This window comes from Terrapene carolina, unplaced genomic scaffold (genome assembly GCF_002925995.2).
Source record: "Terrapene carolina triunguis isolate 2854851 unplaced genomic scaffold, T_m_triunguis-2.0 Scaffold374, whole genome shotgun sequence".
Lineage (NCBI taxonomy): Eukaryota > Metazoa > Chordata > Testudines > Emydidae > Terrapene > Terrapene triunguis.
In genome coordinates, this window is record NW_020664725.1 from 3,013,028 (window position 1) to 3,037,488 (window position 24,461).

Below are 24,461 nucleotides of genomic sequence, written 5' to 3' on the forward strand. Positions count from 1 at the left end.
GTTTGCCAGCTATAACAATCTGGTTCTTGCAAACACATTAGGGGCACATAAAGCATCCAGACGATCAACGTGGCACGCACCTGATGGTCTACATAATGGTGCAAAACCGATTTTGTTCTGGGATCAACAGAGCTAAAACAAGGAGCTTCCATGGTGCTGATATTGGAAGTGATCAAGACCTTGTGATGCTATACTTTTGGTTGTGATGAAGGAAAAATCATCAGGCCAAAGCTCACCAGAATCAAGTTTGACTTAGAAAGACTTAGAGACCGAAGCATTGCAGAGTCATTCCAAGCAATGACTGGCGGAAAATTTGCCCCGCTGCTTGCTCTAGAGGAAGACGTAGAAACAACGACCGACAATTTCAACGCTGTAATGAATGAGGCAGCAATGGACATCCTTGGGAAACGCCGTATGAAGACAAAACCTTGGGTCACAAATGAAATACTACAAATGTGTGACATCAGAAGAGAAATCAAGAGAGACAAGAACAGCACTGAGGGAGCTGATAAATACAGAGCGATTGGCAGAAAGATCAAGAAAGGAATGAAAGTGGCCAAGGAGATAGGGATAGAAAAACAATGCTCTAAAATATAATAATAAAAATAGCAAACGAGCCTTCCAGATTGTAAAAGATCGACCAAAGCTAACGTAATTCAAGACAAAGAAGGGAACAGTCTTACAGAAGAAAGGGACATCATCAATAGGTGGACAAACTACTGCTCTGATCTATGCAACCACCAGACAAATGGAGATCCTAGTGTCCTAGACAGCCCAGATTCAACAGAGGAGGATGACTTTCCAATACTGCGTGAAGAGGTGGAGACAGCTGTGAAATCACTCAAGAACAGAAAGGCTACAGGTATTGACAACATCTCAGCCGAACTGATGAAATTCAGAGGAGAAACAGTAACAGATGTACTCACCAAGATCTGCAACGAGATCTGGCAGAATGGTAATCGGCCCTCCATGTGAACACGGTCACTAATCATCACTCTGCCAAAAAAAGGCAACCTGCAATTGTATCAAAATTACCGGACCATAAGCTTAATTAGCCATCCCAGCAAAGTGATATTGAAAGTCATATTGAACAGATTGAAGCCACAAGCGGAGAATATTATCATTGAAGAACAGGCTGGCTTTTGTGCTGGAAGAAGTACCACAGAACAGATTTTCAATCTCGTGTTCTACGTGAGAAGTACTTACAACATCAGCAGGACATCTACCACGTCTTTGTTGACTTCAAGGAGGCGTTTGACAGAGTATGGCACGAAGCTCTCTGGGCAACCACGAAGAAGTACAATGTTGGTCGTAAGCTTATTCTTACCAATAAACAACTGTATGCCAAGGCCAGCAGTGCAGTTCTCGTCAATGGCACGATAGGAGAGTGGTTTCGCACCACTGTTGGAGTCCGGCAAGGCTGCCTTCTTTCGCCCACACTGTTCAACATCTACTTGGAGCACATAATGACTGATGCCCTAGAAGATCACATATGCAGAGTCAGCATTGGCGGGCGAACAGTCTCAAATGTTCGGTTCGCTGATAACACTGACGGCCTGGCAGGTAGCAAAGATGAAGTTGCCAACCTTGTGAAATGATTAGATGAAACCTCTGCAAAATAGGGCATGGAAATCAGTGCAGAGAAAACCAAGCTGATGACAAACAGGATCAGTTCACATATCACTGTCAGTGGACAAGAGCTGGAGATAGTGAAACAGTTCAAGTATTTGGGGGCAATCATCACTGATGAAGGATTAAAGGCAGAAATTCTGGCAAGAATTGCGCAAACAGCAGCAACAGTGGCAAAGCTAAAGCCAATTTGGAGGAACAAGAACATCTCCCTGGAATCCAAACTGAAACTGCTACACGCACTGGTCAGCTCCATTTTCCTGCATGCGTGCGAGATATGGACCCTTACGGCAGAACTTGAATGGAAAATACAGGTAGTAGAGAAGAGATACTTTCGTAAAATCCTGGGCATCTCCTACTTTGACCACGTCAGTAATGAAGAGGTCCACAACATCATCACCCAACGCGCTGGGTCATATGAAGATTGCCGGACGACTGTGAAGAAGCGCAAGCTGAAGTGGTGCGGCCATGTAACAAGATCATCTGGCCTATCCAAGATCACCCTCCAAGGGACAGTACACGGGAAGAGAAGAAGAGGTAGACAGTAGAAGAGATGGACTGATGACATAAAAGAGTGGACAGGAATGGACTTTGCGGAGACTCAAGCACAGACACACAATCGTCAGGGGTGGAAACAATTGGTTGATTGCTTACCAATGATAGTGCCCCAACGACCAATGCGGTTATGGGAGTGATGATGATGATGATGTATCTGCAGTCCCAGGTTACATTAAACTGATTTTTAAAGACATGTTCAATATTTAAAACTTTGACTAGATGACCCTTGCGGACCCTTCTAACCGTATAGCTCTAAGTCTATGCTATCACTACAGAGCAGAGAGAAGGTTCTTTGGGTGCTCTATGTTCTCTGGGACCATCCTCTTCTCTTCTCTCTCTTGGGGATATTTGGAAGGCAGTGGCCTTTTTGAAAGAGGGCAGTTCTATGGGAACCTCTGTAGAAGAACTTTATTCATCACTCTCTGCTGTAGAAAGTTTATTATGAAGAAGAAGAACAGTAAAATATGATCACGAATCCTAAAATAACACACCTCTACCCTGATATAACGCTGTCCTCAGGAGCCAAAAAATCTTACCGCATTATACGTGAAACTGCGTTATATCGAACTTGCTTTGATCTGCTGGAGTGCGCAGCCCCGCCCCCCCAGAGCGCTGCTTTACCACATTATATCCGAATTCGTGTTATATCGGGTCGCGTTATATCGGGATAGAGGTGTAATTCAAATGCAGCTAATCCATGAGATTTCAGTACATTAACTGTACGGAAAGTCTGCAGAGTTGCCTTATTCGATAACTAAAATCATTCAGGGCAACAACAACAAAAAGACAGGCATAAGGTGCTATTTCTTAAAAGACTGACTTTTTATAAACTAAAAATTAACGCAAATTAACTGATTTAACAAAGAGGTTGAATCCATGCCTTAAGTGCAAAAATTAACCTAATCCTCAACAAGGAAGCCAAAACAAGTGCTACCATAATCTGGAGACTAGTCACCCAGGTACAAATCCTGTTTTGGTCACAAGTGGAAATAAATTTGAGGATCTCTTCCTAGTCCTTAGTGGATGTTTTTTCCACATCACTGAAGAACATGGTATGACTGGGAAACAACAGTTGTTTTGGAAGCCCTGCAAAATTCTGAGGTGTGATGGCAGAACTGTATGTGGAAAGCTTACTCCCAAATCCCACAACTGCCAGCACTGCATACAATGTCTCTTCTGTAAGACAGGCACAGAATACAGGCAATGGATCAGACTAGTTACCCAACAGGTCAGTATCCAACAGTGGCTGCTTCAGAGGAATATGTAAAAATCCGTGTTCTCAGTTGGCTTATGTCTTGATGCATGAGGGTTTATAACTCTTCGATTTTTTTAAATCCTCTCTCATTAACCATATAAAATTTCTGAATCTTGCTAAGCTCTTGGCCTCAATGATATCTTGTGGAAGTCACTGCTACAGGTGCCTTATGTAAAAAGCGTATCTCCTTTAATCCATTTTACATTTATTACCTTTCTGTTTCAATGACAGTTGGCTCATGAATCCAGTTTTAGTATTTCAGAGACATCCAGTATTTAAGAGAGATTCTGACCCCATGGACCTTCAGGTAGTATGTCCCTACTATTAAGGGGCATATTTTCATCCCAATGCATGGAGAGGTAAGCATGGAAATCCCCACTCACCTCAAACTCCCTCCTATCTGGACTACTCTGAAATATCACATATGTGGACAAATCTTCTGGCAGATTGTTCCCAATTCAGTGTGACTTTCAGTTTCCCCAGTCATTTAGGACCTCCATAGTCCTAGTCAGAACCATTCTGCTTATAAATGATTTTCTGTCTCCCTGTCCTCAGTAGATGGTAGATTGAGAGCGCACAAACAAATCCATTAGTCTAACACTTAAGCTCCTTTACTCACTTCTCCAGCTTCCTCTCCGCACTCTGAGCTCTCCGCTGGGCGAGCACGCTGCTTGCTCTCCTTTTTCTCTGCTCTTCTCTTTTCTGTTGGATCCGGGCATCCAGCTTAGAGATTGTGCAGATCCCCCAGATGGAGTCCTTAATTCCCTGCAGACACAAGGAAACAGCACACCCGAACTCAACATACTTTGGGCAGTCAAAGTAAAAGTTACAAGGGACACTGTCAATTGAAAAATCATCTCCATAAAAATTACATATATTATCTGTAATCCCCTATATTATAGAAACTGAAGGAATTTTACAAATCTCTTCATTATGATCACTGAGTCAGTTTACTTTTGAACACTTCAGTCAGCTAGGGACAGTAAAAAATACCAGCTTCACTTTCTGGTGCATGCACTGGCCTAAACTTCTGTCTTTGGGTTACAAACTCTCCAGGGGAAGGTATGAATTATAAAACAGTTTTCCTTGCATTTATTTTTTATTTTATGTCAACATTTCTATTCATATTGGCCTTTCAAAAAAAAAATTTGTAAACAAGACCTACATTTCAGGGGTACTAAATTGTGCAGTAGTTTCCCTTTCAAGGAAAATCTCACAGTTTAGGTGGGTCTGAGAGGCTTATATATAAAACTGATGTATATAAAACTGCAGGTGTGCATAGCATTTTAAAAGACAAGGGCCCAGCCTCAAGGAGCTCAGTCTAGTGTAGACAGACAATTAATGAAGATAACGTGTCACAGTAGCGGGATAACAAAACAAGGAAGTGGAGGAAATGCTCCTGAGACAGCGATTTTGGCACACGCTAAAAATAAAGGCTATGTTTCTGTATTGCTCTATTTTTTATGTCATCTTGGCCATGCTCAGAAGTGGCAACAGAGAGCACCTGTGGAGAGATCAATGGTGGAAGGACGCTCAAAAGTCATGAGCTTCTGAGGTAGAATTCAAAGGAGAATAGAGGGGCTGTTAGGAGTAGCAAAGAAGGGAGCGGTTGTTCTCTTTGGGACAGTTTGGCCACCTGTCCTGTGTTCCCTCAGCTCCCATCATTCCCTCAGACCGCAATTTGGATGAAAGCCAGCAACGGTAATCAAGTCAGGAGGGGAAGCCAATACTGTTAATTGTAGCCAAGGTTCAGTTCAATACATTACACCAACTATTTTCAGTGGCCCAGTGACCTAAATCATAAACATTTTAGTCACCTCTAAAAGGGACAGTAGAAAGTAATTTGTCGTCTTTTTTTTTTTTTTTTAAAGGTGTAATTTCTTGTTGACTTCCCACTATTTATAGCCCCTCTCTCAGAAGCCAGAGAATCGTTTCTTTCCTTGTCTGTTTTCTCCTATCTGGCAAAAAGTGCTTTTTCTCCTGCCAATTTGTATATGAAGCTGGAATTAACCCAGCTGGGTTTCTTTACTGCCTTGTTTGTAACACAAGCTGATAAGCAAGATTGTCACAGCCATTTGAAGCGTAGTTATTAGTTTCTTAATGCTGTGCTATCAATAGAAGTATCAATCTACAAGATAGATAACGTGTAAAGATGCATCATAAATTGTATTAACTCCCCACTCTTGGTGAGAAATTACAAATAAAATGCACCAGTTCTTGGGAGATCCTTGAAACACTATTATTTTATTTGCTTTTTTAATCCATGGAGGCAGAAAATATAAGGCCAATATAATAAAATTACACACACATTTAGGATATGCAAGGCATTTCTGGTTGAACGTAAATCAAAATTTGGTGTTTACACTACTTGATCGTGTCTTCTAGTTACAAAACCAAGGCAGTTTGCTCTTCCTGGATGCAAAGAAACATCAGCTCCATGTTGCCCAAACCCAAAACTTGTGTTAAACCCGCAGAGGGCTCCAGAAAGCACTTAGGAGATTTCCAACTTTTTAAAAAAATGGGTGGGGGAAGCAGCATTTTCTTAAATAGGTGGGAGTTAGCCTTTCACCTGTGGGCCATCTATTGAAACACCATCCAAATCAGCTGTAATCAGTCAAGCATTCCCATCACAAAAAATACATAATTGATCCCTTTGACAGCAGTCTGAGCAGAAAAGCCAATGATTAAGGCTCAATTCTGCAGGGTGCTCTACAGCACACAGAGATGTTTGGAGGTGCAGTGGAGGCTCAACATTTGTCCAGACCATGCTCAGCCGTGTGACTTTGTAGTGGTATCATGCTGAACAAGAGTAGCTCCCTCTTATTTCCATACACACAAGAGCAAAAGAATGTCACTGAGTGGAGTTGGAGGGAGATTAGAATCCTGGTATTTGTGTGTGATCCCACACATATAAATTAGGTACACAACCACTACTCTGCTCCATATTTTTTTTAAAAAGGTAACCAGGAGTGAAACTTGAGGTTACTACTGGAGGGGATATATTCTTAGTCCACCAGTGGATACATGAAAAGGGAGGCACGCCAAGCATTAAAGAACAGGATATAATCTGAATATTCAAGACATATAATATTGATTGGTCTATCAATCTATTTTGCCTATAATCTCACTATGCCACTTATGCAAGGGGAAAAAAAGATCCCAAAGAGATTCTGGGCTCAAGAAAAATTGAGAGACTTACCCTGACGAGATCATGAAGGAAGGTTTTCACACTGTCTGCCATCTCTACTCCAGCATCACCTCTGATTCCAAAACTATCAACTACAGGGAGAAGGGAAGAGAAGAGCCCAAACCTCTCTCATTGTGCAAAGATAGGAAACTGATGGAGCCTGGCAGAAAAAAAAGGAAACATTACCATGTTAAATGTGAACAAAGAATTCCTGGTTTACACACTGATGTGTGTAATGGAATTGTAAGTTTAATAGCATCTCAGCCATTTTAAACAGAAGGCAGTATTTGTCCAGGCAACATGAGTAATTTTAACACTTACTACTATATTAATGTGCAGCATTTCTGAAGAAAAGGCATGACAATTGGAAAACAAATCAATAACCTCCTCTCCCTCCCCCAAAAAAAGATGGGCACAGGGCCTCTAAAGGTTTGAAAGTTGTAAAATTCAGACTTTTGAACTAATGAAATAAAGTTCTGCATTAACTCCAGTCGTCAGTGTTGCAACCCATATCTAGGAATGAAGCCATATACCCTGAAAAAGCTCCAGCTAGTACAAAATGCAGCTGCCTATCTGCTTCCAACACAAGTCACCATGAGCACATCACTCCAGTACTCTGCAATGGATCTCACCAAACAACTGTCCAATTCAAGATATCTATCCTGATATACAAAGCGCTCCATGGGATTGGCCTCTACCTACTCAACTGATTACTTCTAAAAAGCTGTGGTTAGGGTTGCAGATTTGTCACAGTGGTGAAAAAGTCACAGATACCATGACTTCTCCGTTTGTCCATGACTTCCATATGGGAAGGTTCTAGGTGGGTCGCCCAACAACCTGGTGTAGAGAGGAGGTTGTGTGGGGGAGTTGGAGAGCTAGCTTACCCTACACTCACCCCAAGCTGCAGTTCCTGAGTCCCACGGGGTTGGGCCCAGCTCCCTGCTCCAGGCATTGCAACCTGGCACATGTAATGATAGAGGAGTGGCCAGGCCAAATTTGAGTGAATGGCAGTGTGACCTTTTTCTCAGGTCGCAATGCCATTCACTCAAATGTAGCCCACTGCCCCGAAGCCAAACCTGAGCAGAGCTATAAGCCGATGTGCCAGGTCACAATGCCTGGGACGCAGGAGCCGCTGCTGCCCGTGCCCAGAGTGACCACAGGATAGGCTCGCTCTCAACCCACAGGCCCAGGCCTGTGGGACAGAGGCCACCACTAAGGGAGAGCCCCCCACACCAATGGCCTCCTCTCCTCATTGGGATGAGATTAGGGTTGTGATACCGGGATGGAGAGTACTGCTGAGGGTGGTTGGTGCCCCCTCGGCGGGGCGAGGAGGAGCTGGCAGTAGCAGCAGTGTAGAAGGATGCTGGCCTATCATCTTAATCAGGTACAGCTGAATTTCATTTGTACTGCTTTAAAAAAAAAAAATCACAAATCACAAAAGCTATGACTTTTACTAAATTGACTGTGACTGCTCCATGATTCTGAATAAAAAATGCCATAACAAATCTGCAGCCCTAGGTATGGTCCACCCGAAGAACAAAACTGTTGACCAATAGGGAAAAACGCATGAGTGGGAAGACAAATCTTTCACAAGAGATTCACTAGACTCTGAAACCACTCGCACAACAGAGAAGAATGACCGTGGGCCTCAGTACATTCAAAACCCCTAGATTTCCTATATGCATAGTGGCAAAAAGGAAAGTTATATGAAGATTACAAGCCCCTAAACAAGAAACTATATGCAACGGCAAGTGAGAAAGTATTCAGGCTGAGGTTAACTGTGAAACAGCAGGATGAAACCCAGGTCAGAACAGGGGCTGCATTTGACAAGCAGAGTTCAAATTAGGTTCATGACTTGTTTTGCAAATGTTTTGGAAACACAAGCTTCTCCTTGCTCTGGGGCTAAGGACCCTTTACACAGGAAGACCTAGTGTAGTCTACATCAAAGAAATAAGTACTGCAGGAGGTAAAGGGCAGGCCAGAAGAGACCAAGTGACTTAGGGCTTTGACTACATTAGGGATTTGTGCACTGTCACTGGTGTACATTGATGTAGTTACACCATAACAAAACCCAACATAGGTGTGCTGCACCAAAGTAAAGAGGAGTTTGCACCAGTAAGACTTACCTTGACTTTGAATATTCTTTAGTGTATTCCGTAACTTCGTAATACAAGAGGTCACCACATCATAGTCTTTAGTGTTATATTTTAGCTGAGACATGTTGTGAATTTTTTATTTTTTGTTTCTTTTTTAAAAAGCAGATTTATTGATTTTCAAGACTAATTGGTATGGTTCTATGGTATTTTGACAAAAAAAAATTCCTGCGTGAGAACTTCCTAGTGTTAAGGAGTTGCATAAGTGCTAGTACTGGCTGCTATGCCATCCTGGCTTCATCGGTTTCTCTAGAATTTAAGCTTTTAAGTTTTTTCTGGTTAGGAAAAAAACCCTTCTGGTTAGGAACAAAACACTTCAAATACCCAACCAACACAGTGCCTGCAGACAGTCTAAAATAGCAGATCTGAAGTCAAATAGTGGTAAGTTAAATGTCAACATTGTTAACTATTTAACTGCTGAACATTTTAACTCTAAATATTCAGATATTCTGAATCTGTGGACAAATCTGAGTACTACAATTGTTCTCCAAAAACTCTGTTTGAGACAGACTTTAAAACACAGCTGTACCAAGGAATTTACAGAGCACTACTGGCAACTAAACAATTTGTCAACCTATTCCAGCATGATGCACAGCTTTTCACGTTCTTCTTCCTGCAGGAGCACACAAACGCACAGCCATAGACGTGAATCATTTAATTTCTACAATAACTGAAGAGTTATAAATACCCAGTTTCAGGATCTGTATCAATAAGCAGCCTTTAGCAGACACTGACGTCAGTCAATGATCTAAACCCTGACCTTCACACACATTCTGTTTTGCAGTTTTATATCTACCGCATTCAAACCAGATCAAAGCAAGACCCTTTGGGTGTGTCCTTATCTCTAAGCACCAAAACTCAGTGGCCAAAACTAATCTGGGAATGGTATTTGTTGTAAGAGCACAGAAGGTGGCAAAACAGATGGGCCATAAGATGGAGTGGGGTCTAAGAGAGGTAGACCAGAACCTAAGCGAAGATGATGATGTCTGCTAGTATTAAACATTTAACTGGACATAGAGATCTGAAAATAATACTTCATCTGTGAAACAGTCCAGTAGAAAAACAAGAGAACTTAGAATGAGTATGCAGGATGAAAGGACAGTTATGAAACACGTAAGAGCCAGTAAGGCAGAAATTACCAAGTGACTTGGGAGTCAAACATTTCTCACAATCATCATAGAATCACAGAATATCAGGGTTGGAAGGGACCTCAGGAGGTCATCTAGTCCAACCCCCTGCTCAAAGCAGGACCAATCTCTCCATTTCCTCCTCCAGTAGTATACACACACACACAAGTTAAAGGGAAAGTATGGCAGACACATTTTATTCCATAAATGTATCCAGTGAAATCTTCTTCTATGAGATTTTCCCATTCAATTTTTAAAAAGGAAACACACCGGATTTCTGACCTGTGTCAAATAGAAACCCATATTGTTTACAGTCCCACATTGGCCTTCCATGGCTAAAGAATCACTAGTGTTGCAATTCTGAGATGAGCCTTCTGCCTCCAGCCGTAGGCTCAGGATGGTGATCAGCAGATGACTCTAGTGTCTATGATAATCCCCTAAAAGCTCAAATCAGAAACATGTTTCTATACTAAAAATATTCTCCCTGCAAGTCCTATGCTATCACTAGTTTATTATAAGGGATGTGTGGCCCAGTAGACTGCCTGGATTGGGAGTCAAAGGACCTGGGTTCCATTCCCAGCTCTGTCACTATCCAGCTGTGTAATCTTCATCTTCTCTGCCTCACGTGTAACATGGGGACAATGATAACCTCCTTTGTAAAGAATTTTGAAATCTACAGATGAAAAGCACAATATAAAAGGATACCTATTATTATTGTAGGGTCTCACAACTCCTATGCTCTTAGCACTAATTACTCCAAACACTCTCGCCATCAAATTTTGAGCCTTCAGCTTCTCTTAAAGTGTCAAAAAAAGCATTGGTCCAGCATGTGGATCATCACCTAAAGAGTATGGACTGTACTAACCGCAAAACCCACTGAATCACTCCATCTCCCAGTTAAGAGAAAAACAACCTGCTAACCTCACTCTTTCACTAGAGACGAAGCAGAAGGACTAGTTCATTCCTGAGTGGTCTGTGTTACAACATTTGTCACTTTATCATCTTTGTTGTCATATAATTAAAACACTGAATATAAGCCATTAATGCTTCAACACATTTGGCCTCATCACAAGAACGAGAACACAGTTCAAAATAACTAGTAAACTTTCCTCAGAGTCCAGGTCTGGAATAGCAGAGGGTGCCGCAAGCTGGGATAGATGTTCAGAAGCAGAACTATATAAGGTAATCCTGCACAGAACCAGCCTGGCTTGTGACTACCTCTAACCCATGTTATTAGTCCCTCAATTTCATGAGCCCTAAGTTAACTCACAAATGGACAGAGTCAACTTGAAATCAATCTTTTAAAAATGTGAAGTAGTTTTTGGTCCCAGGGCTGACCCTGACAATTTCTGTGGTTTTGAAGTTACATTTTCCTGTTTTTAAAAATCTCCCCCTCCCATATTGCTGTATGAAAGATCATACAAACAGAAGAGACAGAAAAGTTTACAATGCATACAATCATCAAACTGACAAAGGTAGAGAAAAAAGTGTTTTCTCTGATCTCTTTCAATTATCGCAACCTTCTGTGTAACATAGGTTCAGGAAGCCCCCACCCCTCAGCAGCTAGAACATGTCTCCCAGCGGCCTAGGGGTTACAGTCTGAAGCAGCAGCCAGAGGGAGACAGGGAGAGGGAACCTGGGGCTGGGCACTCCACCGCTTCCGACTCAGGGCCCTCTTGAGTACAATGGGAGCCACAGGACTCTGTGTGCTGCCTGTGCAGCAGCCTCCTCCTGGTGATGAATCCTCCTTGTGTAGTCCCTCCACAGTTGTGAGCACAGGTCCATCTCCCTCTGCTCCCTGCCCCACTGCACTGCAGTGCCTCTTTTTAAACCCCTCCTCCGACTGCAGCATGCCCAGTAGGCCCACCGGGAAGGGCTTCTTGGGCCCAGAGTTGTTCCTGTATCCCCATTCCATAGAAGGAGGCTAATCCACTCCATCACAGTGCCCTTTTAAATTAATTAATATCAGGGTGGATAAAAATCAAAGATTTTTTTAAAATAAAATAAATTAAATCAGTTTATTTAAATCAGATTTTTTTTGATAAAATGCTTTTTGAGGGGAAAAACCTATCTTAAGATAGTTTTAATAGTTTAAATTATAGCTCAAAGATATCTCCCCATGGAATAGGGATTATAAATTCTAATTCTATAGTATGAGACAATATATTCATATAATGTTTAAGAAAAGTTTTGTAAATGAGTTCCAATAGTTCATGGATTAGGGACCCAATTTTATGGGGTTCCAGGGGCTTCAGTATAGATTATTTAGGTTAATCTTTCTATCTACCCAATGGGACTCAGTGCTCAGTCTAGAAAATACCATCAGAGAAGCTTAGTTTTGCAGTTCTCAAACTGTGGATTTGTGTCTCCAGAGATAACACGCTTGTAAACAGCAAAAATGTTTATAAATAAATAAATATATAAATATATATATATAGAGAGAGAGGTGAGAAATAACAGACCTCAACCCTATTGTCCCTCTGCAAATTTGTGTATCCAGAGTCAATCTCTTACCTCTCTCAAAGTGCAAAGTTTCAAAAAGTTCAATGAATAGAAGATTGTTGGGAGCAGAATAGATCTGGACAAGGAGAAGAAGTCTGAAGATAAATGTGAGAAGGGAGGGACAGGTAGTAGAAACAAAAGTGAAACTGTTTGAGCAGCATATTCCAGAAGTCTTGAGGACTTTCTGAGTGTACCCTTCATTGATTTGAGATCTACCATACCATTGTCTCACTAGAAGGGAAAACTTATAATGGCAGCAGGCCATAAGAGAGACCCAGTTTGGGAACAAGAATCATTCAAGAAATATATGTTTGCTGATGATGTTTTAAAGCAAGTCACACCAGTGAACTGGTGGAAATCACTTCAACAGTCTCTGAATCGTGCTTAAGTGATAATCTCACTTTTAACAGCAGTAGCTTCTTCTGCCGGTGTAGAAAGAATATTTTCTTCCTTTGGACTAATTCATTCCAAACTGAGAAATCGTTTGGGACCTGAAAAAGCAGGAAAGCTTGTTTTTCTTTTCCAGATTATGAACAAACAGGAAAATGAAGGTGAAGACGACTGAGTTAGCTGCAGAAGCCAGTATGTTAAGTTTCTCATGTTGATCTGGCTGACAGTCTATTTAATTTATTTTTTTTTAAATTTCATTTAACTATTTTAGTGAAAAACAATTTTAACAAAAACAAACCTGATTTTAAAAAACTTGAATGTTTAACTAAATTCAAAAATTCATATGCTTGTTTTGTTAAAATATTATATGTTTGCTGTTGAAGAAAAAAATCCAGAATACATAATGTTGTTGTTTTAGTTAAATAAAACAGTTTAAATGGCTGTCTGGTGATGTTCTCCTCCTAATACAGCCTGGCAAGAAAATCCTCCAAATATTAATGATTAACCTGTTGAATTGGAGATTGTTCACCTCCCAATGACTTCATAAATATCTGCTTCAATTACCTTTGGTAAATGAAATAACCAAACATTCATTTTCTGATATAGCTGTAAAACTAATCTGAAAGTTTTCAAAATAAATCCCCGTTTAAAAATGTATAGTGTGTACCTTCTAAAAATGAAACCTACATCTATCTTGAGTTGTGGAGAATATGTATTAAGGTTATAACAACCAACAAGAATGCACTTTTATGTAGAAATCCATGATTAAATCGAGTCTTCCTGACTAAATCATGATTTAAATCAAATCCACCCTGCAAATTATATTTCATTATTGTGGTTTCTTTAGAATGCAAAGCTTTAGCCCAGATTTTTAAGTTGTCACCCCAAATTTGGGCCCCAGTTCTGCAATCAGATCCACATGGGTGCACTCCTGAGCCTCTGCAGAACCCCATTCTGCACATTCTTATTTCGCTCAGCCTGGTCTACATTTAAAACGTAGGTCAACATAGCTACATCACTCAGGGGGTGTGAAAAATCCACACCTTTGAGTGGTGTAGCTACGCCAACCTAGGTTTTAAGTGTAGATGCGGCTGAAGGAAGAATGCTTCATTGACCCAGTTTCTGTAAGCTTAGGAGGTGGAATTCCTGAAGCAATGGAAAAACTCCTTCCATTTCTGTAGTCTGTGTCTACACTATGGAGTAACGGTGGCATAGCTACGGCACTGTAGTAATACTGCTGTTGCATAGACATGGCCAAAGTGAAGTCAATTATACTAATACAGCGAGTTCTAACTTTTTTTCATTTGCAGACAGTCTGCAGACCCCCAGGAGTTCACGCATCACAGGTAGAAAACCACTGTTCTATGGTAACTACAACCTTTCACGGACCCTTTAGACACAGTCTGTGGACCCCCAGGGGTTCACGCACCACAGGTAGAAAACCACGGTACTAATGGATCTGTCTCAGATAAGGACATGAGTCACATTTATGGTTACAAATGAAAGTGTTTTTTGGCAATTAAGCCAATAGACAGCAGAAGCCCCTCAGCTGGGATGGGCCAAAGGACAGTATCATTCCAGTTAAGAGAGAAGTCCATGAATAAAGTCTAAAAGAATTTAAGTGGAAAAAATCCTGGGCTGAATAAATGTCCAGGAATAAAAGGGATGATGGCTGTGCTGAAACAGCAGAGCTCTTCTCTTCACCTGCTGGCACTGGCTGAACACTTCCTCAGCAAGTGGCATTTTTCCAGTTCCAGTCACTATCATTAAGCCAAGTCAGCTCCCTAACAAATGTTCTTAGAAAGGGCCACCCCAGGCTACCTGATCCCCTACAAAGCAGCTGCGCCCACTGGATTTAGCCTCCAATTCAGCACATCCCTATAAAGCAGATGCACCACACAACCCCAATTCAGTGTGTCCCTATAAAACTGCCTCCCCTTTCCCTGTACATCCAGGTAGACAATACCCCCCACTCCGTGATGGGGGATTCTTCCCCACCCTTCTCTCCTGTGGAGAAAGGACCCACTTGGTGGCTATGGGCCCCTCTCCCCACAGAATCGGGGTAGCACCCAACAGAGGGAGACAGGGCAGGTCGGAAGAGGAAGGGCGAGGAGTTTGGGGTCACCCCAGGCAACCCAGAGCGAGGATGCTGGGGAGGGAGCCCTATGGAGTTACCTGGGGTGAAGACAAAGGAGATGAGGCACCTGAGGGTGAAAGCATCTGGGCCGGGGCATGCAGGCAGGTGGGGGGAGTGCCTGGGGCAGGGAAGGGATGTCACCCACAGCAACCGGGGCAGGGAAGGCTGGGTGCCCAGGAGGTGTCTAGGATAGGGCACCCAGGGCAGAGCAGGGGGAAGAGCACGGTGCCAGGGGCAGGGAACGGGGAGTAGAGCGCAGTGCCCGGTGGCCAAGGAGCAAGCGGTGGGACGTGGTGCCCGGGGCAGGGAGCGGACAGCGGGAGGGAGCGGGGGGCAGAGCGCGGTGCCCGGGGCAGGGAGCGGGCAGCGGGACGGGGGGCAGAGCGCGGTGCCCAGGGCAGGGAGCGGGACGGGGTGTCAGGAGGTGTCTGGGATAGAGCACCCAGCGGAGGGCGGCAGGGAGCGGGCGGCGGGACGGGGAGCAGAGCGCGGTGCCCGGGGCAGGGAGCGGGCGGCGGGACGGGGGGCAGAGCGCGGTGCCCGGGGCAGGGAGCGGGCGGCGGGACGGGGGGCAGAGCGCAGTGCACGGGGAGCGGGCGGCGGGACGGGGAGCAGAGCGCAGTGCACGGGGAGCGGGCGGCCGGGCTCACCCGGAGCTGCCGGCGGCGGGGAGACGCTTCCGGGGCTCCGCGGACTCCCAGGCCGGACTTCCCAGCCCAGCGCGCCGGCCGGCCGAGACACACTGCGCATGCGCCAGCAGCCTCCCCAGCCTTGCAGGACTCACGGCGGCCGCCAGGGGAGCCCGCTGTGCGGCGCCGGCCTGAGGCCGCGCATGCGCAGCCCGTCCCCATCAGGGGCGCCATGCACGGGCGGCCGCAGGGGGCGGGGGGAGAGGCACAGCCTTCAACGCCCCCTACTGAAGCAACCTTGGGGCGGGGGGAGGCAGAGTCTGGGGGCTCCAGGGCCTGGGCATATTGCTGGGGCCCGGGGCCCCCCTCCAGCCTAGTGCTGGGGCCGCCCATGGTGGAACACACACAACAGCTGAGCCTGGCCCGGTGCCCCGCATGCCAGGCTCCCACCAGCGCCCTGCCCCATCACAGAACTCCTGGGTCCTATTCCCGCCATGACCTCAGGGACCCATTTCCCCTTCTGTACAAGGGGGAGAACACAGACCCATCTCACAGCTGGGTTGTCTTTTTGTCTGTATTACATTTCCTACGATTCATAATTGTAGTTGTATTCATGGAGATGGGCCCCGTTTCTCACTCCAGTTTTGCACCAGATAACCTTTGCTGACTTCACTGCAGCTGCTCCTGATTTATGATGGTACAACTCAGAGGAGAATCAGGCCCAGGATCTTTTACATCTGATCCTGCCACTTATTCCCCACCTGAAGACATGAAACCCACTGTGACATCAGACTCATTTCCCCAGCCTTTCACTGTGGTTTTATAGAGAGGATTATGCCTAGGTCTTCACTGCAAAAAATAGGCTTGTTTTTGCATTAAGATAGCTATTGCAACGTAAAATCCTAGTGGAGACAAGGCACTGGTAGTTTTTACCTCGATGTAGCTTGCTGGAGTCAACCCTCTAATCCCAAACTGGGGTTAATTTGGACTAGCTACATTGATGAGCTAAGGATAAAAGACAGGGAAGGAAAATTCAGTAAATGACACAAGCAGAACTGTCTGTAATTTGAACATGTACCTGTTTCCCACAAAGTGGCAGTATGGGTCTCTGAGTGAAAATGAGGCCTGTGTTTCTGCTCCTATGGGCAAAGAGACCATGCCCTATGTACCACCTCCTCCTATGATGGCTTTAGAGCAGATGAGCCAATCTGTATGCATACCAGCAGTTCTACATACAACATCCTCTCCTTCCAGCTATTAATGCACCATAATATTAATTAGTGTGGGGGAGGGTTGTGACAGCTTTATGAAGAATATCGTTACATTACAAATCACTCACTTATTGAGGGTGGGGCTAAGTCTCTGTGAAGAGTAAGGAGGAGCAGAGGGATGGACAGGGTATATGACACAAATGAGCATCTCTCAGTGCAACAGATGGTTCTTCCTCTTAACTGAGTAATAACTGTGCCCTGGGTAATAAACATCTCAGGATGTCTGCCCAGGATGTAGTTATTACCTTGTAAACAGGAAGTATCCTGCAATTATCTCATTATAACAACAAGCCAATGCTCTGGACTAGTCAGAGCATTCTGAAGCCAATGAGTGTAGAGTAACTGTGTGGGGGACATCACCCCACACTCTTCCCTTCTCCAGAGCTTAGAATGGCAACTGGTTAAACAAGTGCATTACTCAGTTAACACAGTTCTATGTTTCTCAATTATCTCAGGGTATGTCTACACTACAGCAGCGACAGCAGCACAGCTATGGTGATTCAGCTGTGCCACTGTAGTGCCATAGTGTTATTGCTTCCTGCATAAATAGACAGGGGTTTCCCATTGCTGTAGGTTAGCTGCCTCTCTGGGAGGCAATAGCTAAGTTGACAGAAGAAAAGCCGCGTCTACGATGGGGGTTAGGTCGACCTAACTACGTTGCACCGGGAGCAAAATTTTTCACAGCCCTGAGCAATGTAGTTAGGTCGATCTAATTTTTAAGTGTAGATTAGGCCTCAGAGTTATTCCCTAGGACAGATCGCCTCATCTTCATAATAGGAGATATGCTAACCGTTGGTATTTGAGGTAGGGCAGGACTGAGCTAACCCTACAAGCATTGATTCAGGAAGTGAAGACAGGATTAGTGGTCTCTGCACACCAAAACCCCCCCAAAAAAATTCTTATTGCAAACAAACCCATCCACCCCAGCACAGCAACCTTCCTTCATCTACATATTCATCCTTGTGGCCCCTTTTTCTGCTCAGCCATTGGCAGCAGGCTCCTCCAGCCCCAGACAGGGAGCTCAGATCCTTCACACTAGCTATAGTGCTGTTATAAAGGATTCTGGGCCACGTTCCGAGAATCCTAGTACCTGCTGCAAAGTGAACTGCAACAGAAACTCTCCAGAAGTGTGGCAGGAAGTGCACTGAAGGAGAAGAAAGGCTTGGGACCAGCCTACTGGAGAGTAACCACGCCAGCTCTGGTGCTAATCTGCTATCACCCTTGGAGCTATTCATGCTTAGCCTGTTCCTTAGGGCACGTCTTCACTACCCGCCGATCCGGCGGGTAGCAATCGGTCTATCGGGGATCGACTTACCGCGTCTAGTGAAGACGCGATAAAATCGATCCCTGATGGCTCTACCGTCGACTCCGGAAATCCACCGCGGCAAGAGGCGGTAGCGGAGTCGACGGCGGCGCGGCAGCAGTCGACTTGCCACCGTCCTCACAGCCAGGTAAGTCGACCTAAAATACGCCACTTCAGTTACGCTATTCACGTAGCTGAAGTTGCGTATCTTAGGTCGACCCCCCGCTGTAGTGTAGACCTAGCCTAAGTCTTTTCCTGTTGTGTGGGCATGTTCCTTAAAAAGATAGATACATTTTTAAATTCTTCTGGCACATTCACAACGGTTCAGAAATCTTATCTAATGCACCTTCCCCAGAACAACCGTTCTGGTCACTTGTCCCTATTAAAGCAACAAGCAAAAAATAATAATATTTAACCATCATTCAAAAGAAAATACACCCCAGTCACTTGGCTGCCAATATCAAACTACAGCCTGCAGAATGAAACCAACTGATTTCTGCTAGATACCTTCCATCAGATCTCTTAATCTTCTAAACATCAAATACGTATCAGAGGCCTGCAAGGCCCTGACCTTGCAATTGGATCTGCGGAGTCAGGCCCCTATGTCTCCACAGAGCCCCACTGAAGTGTACTGGTTTATGCACAGAGACAGTAGCCCACCTGCATGGAGGCGAGTGCAGGATTGGGGCCAAATGAGCACCAAATGACCAAAATTCATTAGAAGTCATTTTGATTTTTACTTCCGACTTCAGGAGACACGTAGCCAAGAAACTGAAGCACCAATACACAACATATGATGATTTATAAGTAGCACTTTCAACAGTCCCTTCTGCATCCAGCCCACTTTCAAACTATTATGAAGTCTGGGCTGGTTATCTTCCCTTGCAAATGTGGTTACCGGTTTTACACCTTTAGAGAGAAAATTAAGGTAGCAATACAGGGTTTTTTTGTTTCTTCAAGTTTGGTCTTGGGTCCCTTCAATCCAAGCATAAGACCAAGGTCAAGTTCAAAGTTGATGTCAGAATTTGGGTGAGCAAAATTTAATGACTATTCAGTTTGCTGTCACTTCCTCATTCAAAAGCCCATTCACAACTTGGTTGACTGCCTTACAACTAACAACCACCCCGAACTTCCTGCAATTAGAATATATCACCCTACAAACAGGTTTTCTTATAGCATTCAGAGATTGCAGAGATGGTTAGATACCATGGTGATGAGCATGGTATAAAATGAACTAAAAGGCTCCATCCCCCTCACATATGTCCCTAATCACAGTTTTTTTCCCTGACTGAACACTTTAGAGATTTACAAATAATTCAGTTTTAACAGCCGAGCAGTAAGTGGGAAGGCACAGGCACGCTTTGGCAGGATTGTAGCTATTAAGAGTTCAGTAAACTAGACTGAATGAATGGCTTGTCAACCAGATATACAGTTAATATCTAAATTAGGGTCCCTACCTGTTGTATGCTTTTATTAGTACCATGTAGGAAGAAAAGACCCTAAAGATCACACCATCTGACAGACACTGGCCAACAGATTATTAGATATGGTACGGCACAACTCCTGCCTGTGCAGGGAGAAAGGTATTAACGTCCTCCCTGACACACAGTCCCAGAGAGAAAGCGCTGCATTGTCCAACCTGGCACACAGAGACCCAAATTGTGGCTCACGCTCAGGGTTCCTAGAAATCCATTTGCCACAGAAAAATGTACAATTTGCATCTTTACAGAGAATCTTTAGTTTTTACATTTTGTGAAAAAATAAAAACATATCCAGCGGAACTCCGTTTATCTGAGCCTCCGTAATCCAGCTCTCCGGATTGACCAAACCAGGGCTGACAGCCCAAGACCCGCTGCCCAGAGCTGAAGCTTTCCAGATTATCCAAATTTCTGATTATCCAATCTGGCCCCCGTCCTAATTAGAGCGGATAAACGCAGTTCCACTGTATTGTGGCTAGGGAAACTAAAGTTCAGCATTTCATTTTAATCGCGGGAAAATGCAGATTTTTATGTTTTTTTAATCAGAGAATTTGGAGGGGGGGGTTAATCACGGGAAACTAGGATCCCTGCTCATGTTTCACCCAGCACCCACCTGCATGCAGAAGGAAGAGTCCCCTACCATATTTTCAACACACAGGCATGTGCCCTTGCTCTGCCTTACACACAGCCTGTCCTCATCAGAGTCCCAATGTTTTCAGCACCCAGAACCAGACATTTCCCACTCTGCCTCCCTCTCTGCAGGCTGTGACTTACCTCCTGGGGCTCCCCAGCTGGCCTTCACTGGGGTCTCCACGCCTGTTAGTGTGTTAAGTGCTGGGATTAATTCCTTGTACAGGTCCAAAACAAAGCAGCTCCCCTGTCCCAGGCCCTGGACATCTCTGCACAGAGCATGTCTCTCAGGAGCACACTGGGAAGTGTAGTTCTTAACCTCTCCTGCAATGTAGAACAGAAATAATACGAGTCAGCTACAGAGCCAGCTGGATACGCAGAGCTGTCTGGGAAATGTAGTTCTCGAGGGTCGAGATGACAGGCTCTTTCGCAGCATCCTCTGAGTTTCTGGGAAATGGAGTTTAATGTCTAATTAATAATAACTGATGCTATTTTTAAAGCCCAAATGTCCTCATACCACCCTCCGTGTTGCAACACACTTAAAGGGCAAAGGCAACTTAAATTTGTGCCCAACATTTAAACACTGTCAAAGCAAACTTTTATAAAAGCTAAGACCAGTAGCTATGTTTGCACCATTTTTTTTCAGTTCCAAAGGAAACAGCCGGTTTTAAACAAATGACCCTTCCTCTTTAGTATTTGCAACTCACATTCGGCTGTCAGCACCTGAAAGTGACGTTGACCATAAGTGAAAAAAGAGAAGCTGATTCGGTTGTAGGGTGACCAGATAGCAACTGTGAAAAAACGGAACAGGGAGTGAGGGGTAATAGGCGCCTATATAAGAAAAAGTCCCCAAAAATGGGACTGTCCCTTTAAAAACGGGACATCTAGTCACCCTATTCGGTTGGTTTCCATTGTGCAAACTGGAAGATGTGCAGAAAGTAAACAAACAGCACAAATAGGGACAAGCACTTTGGGGTTTTTAAATTCTTTCACTTCTGATCATCTGAGGTGTTACTAATACAAACAAAGAAATGTATTTCCTTGCAACATATATTTTTGTTACTTTAAAACCATAATAGAATAAAGGTGAGATTGGGAGAGGGACTCCAATGTGAAAAAGAAACAGAATGTAGACATTCCAAAATAAATATAACAGTAATAATACTTTGCATAGCTCAGAGACCTCCACCTGAGGATCTCAAAACATGCTGCTGAATTTGGCCTCACAGCACTTGAGTGAGGTACCTACATATTGCCACAAATCGGCAGTAGTGTACAGCTTCCTGATTGTCATTACGCTTAGCACCATGGTCACTTGGAATTTCACAGCTACATCATACACTTAGCTGACAATAATCTCAATTAATCCAGGGCTGCCCCTGGTTGTTTAAATCTGTTCTTGGAAAGGCCAGTCTCCGCCAATGTTCTGCCTTCCTGTTTCAGCACACAGGAAGCTGGCCTCCGGCTGGCTGGGAGCGCTTTCCCCAGTGTTGCTCATCTGTCCTCACCACCTGGCTTGCTAGTGTGGAGCTGGGATGGAACAGTCAGCTGGCGGACTGCAGGGATGTCAGCTGGAGCAGCTCCCCCAGTGACTGGGGGAAGAGAATAGGAGGGTTGCAGGGTGAAAGGTCTATCTCCCCTCCTTCTTCCCCCTGCCGGGAAAGGGTGACAGCACGGAGAGACAACGGGAGAAGCCCCCAGGTCTGGAATGCCCCATTCCCAAATGAGGGAAGGAGGCAAAGAAAGGAGCAGCCAGAGCTCCTCTCCTCCCTGGCCAAGGAGCAAAGAGGAGAAGTTGGAAGGAGCACAAAGCCCCTTGCTCCAGGAGCACTGGGCAACCTCAGCAGCTTGGCTTGTTTCCATAATTAGCCACGGGAAGCCCCTGAAATGCAGGCAGCCCTGAGCTAATGTGGGGATGTGACAGACCACAGGGGGCTCCTTCCCACTTCCTATCAGTGCTTGGGGATACTATTGTGGCAATTCCAGAAATGGGGGCACCGAACAGCTCTGGGTTTATCTTTCCTGAGTCCTGGGTCCCTTGGAGTGGACACACAGCCATGGGGATGGCACAGGGACCCTACGAACATATCCAGGTGTCAGGCAGCTCTGCTGGGAGAGCCAGGAGCACTCACCTTTCAAATCATGGGATCACAGAGGTTAGGGAAGGAAAATGCCAACCCAGTCAGACCTGGGGGCCCAGGGCAGGACTGGCCTCTACTGTCCAGCTGTGAATGTGCCGACCCAGTGTTAGGGACTCCCACCCTTTCCCTCTGGGAATGTCCCCATGGATTCCCCCACTGAGCAGAGCTCACTGACTGGAAATGTTCAGAGACCCACTGTCAGCATTTCCTCCTTTAACTCCTCCTGGTGGGGCCCCTTTGCCAGGTCTGCCAAGTGTCCCTCACGCATAGGCAGCCCCACACTGCCCAAAGCTCTTCATGGCCTTCACGCATCCCACACGGCTGCAGGGATTCCTCTGCAGCAGCTTCCCGCACCTGCGGTGCAGGGTGGCCTTCCCTCTCCTTGTCCCCCCAGCTGGCGCCCAGCCATTAGGGAGGCAGGAAGAAGGACATAAGAATGGCCCTAGTGGGTCAGACCAATGATCCGTCTAGCTCAGTATCCTGTCTTCCAGCAGTGGCCAATGCCAGGTGCTTCAGAAGGAGTGAACAGTACAGGGCAATTATCAAGGGAGTGCTCTGCTGCTGAAGGCACCATCTTTCCCATCACTTATAACACCAAGGCCCAGCATTTTGGGGCTCCTAGTTCCAGAGTCCCAATTAAATTCCAGTTGAGTAATTACTTCATCTCCGCTCACACAAGTGAAGTAGTTTCGTTCCTGAATGGGAGACCTGCAAGGACAACCCAAGATGCTGCAGGCAGGTGTATTGAGAGCTCGCTAGGTGGCACTCTTCTCTCATAGGGAGGATTGAACCAATGCTTCAGTAAGGTAGCAGGCTCGAGAACTGTCATTGCTGATCAGAGGAGTTTTGGGAGGGCCACTGATCTCATTCTCCAGCTCCATATGCCCATACCCCCATGCTCGCCAGACTCCGTTCAAATAACAGGTTACAGTTTGGGAGGAGGGTTTAGCTGCCACCAGCCTCCTGCTGAAGGAAAAGTGGGGCCCATCAACTGACGCTGGGCCACACTTAGTTACTAACATTTGAACCTGTGTGCCAAGACAGTTCTGCAGACAAGCCAGGGCCCTGCACGGTGAGGGATACTCTTCCTTTCCCTCCAGCTATTTAACTACAGAATCCAGACTAGCCGGAAATATTAATATCATTTAAGTGCTCAAAACAGCCAGCACATCATTCCATCTTCAATGTGGAGCTCTAGGATGCCTGCCAGGAAAAGAGAATAATGAAGAGGAGAAGAAATAAATTCAGTCACTTCTCCAACCCAGATATTATTTGCTCTTTCCCTCTTCCCTTTCCTTATTCTCTTTTTCTTTTCTTTCATCTCCAGTTCATTCTATGCACCTCCATGCAAATTCTGTACTTTTTTATTTATTTATTAGCAGATCCAATAAATTGCTCCAGAAACATTTTTGTAGCGCTAACTTTACAATTCCACCAAGAACAGGCATGGTGCACTCACATTCCAATGCATAAGCTGGCCTTCAGGAGACCATACACTAGGGAGGTGTCTGACTAGTACAGCAGCAATTTAACGATTTCGCCCTTCAGTATTCACAGAAAGTCCTCAATCTCTGAGGTTCCGTGGCAAGGGATAATTCTTTCCCATCAAACTCCAGGAAATTCCACCAGGTTTCTAGATAAATATCCTTTTTCCTTCTTGCCCATAGAACTCTGAGTTGATGGGTCAGCTTTTCTGATGTTACCCATACTTTCTGGAACCAGTCACTAGATATAGAGGAAGTCACATCTCTTCCACCACCTTGCAATCGTGATTCTTGCTGAAAATCACATACAGGTAATTGGTTCTTTGTAGGTCTTATACAGTGCAGAATTGGGGGGGGAATACCCTGCCAGGTTCTTTGATCATTGGCAACCCATTGTTTCCTCAATGGAGTCTCCAATCTCTTTTCAAAATATCCTAATTTTTAGACAGGTCCACCATGTGTGAAGAAATCTGCCTGTTTCTTAAAGTCTTTCAAGCATTTGCCCATCCCCATACCAGAGATGCATTTAAGTTTAAGGTGGGTTAAGTACCATTGGTAGAGGATTTTAACATAGTTTTCTTTTATGA

At 44.8% G+C, this 24,461-nt stretch overlaps 1 protein-coding gene across 2 annotated transcripts in view; it reads right to left on the reverse strand.

Moving 5' to 3' along the window:
* Positions 1 to 20,515, reverse strand: part of EI24 (EI24 autophagy associated transmembrane protein) — a 36,750-nt gene extending 16,235 nt beyond the window's left edge. The window contains exons 1-3 of one of the 2 annotated variants that reach the window (XM_024209635.3): positions 20,394 to 20,515; positions 6,642 to 6,789; positions 4,062 to 4,207 (exon numbers count right to left, since the gene is read on the reverse strand). In XM_024209635.3, the coding sequence (XP_024065403.1) occupies positions 4,062 to 4,207; positions 6,642 to 6,683 (188 nt within the window). In that variant the 5' untranslated portion in view covers positions 6,684 to 6,789; positions 20,394 to 20,515. Of the gene's footprint in view, positions 1 to 4,061; positions 4,208 to 6,641; positions 6,790 to 15,588; positions 15,671 to 20,393 lie in introns of those variants that run through there. The other variant, XM_026657949.2, reaches the window with a different exon arrangement.
* Between the last annotated feature and the right edge of the window lie 3,946 nt (positions 20,516 to 24,461).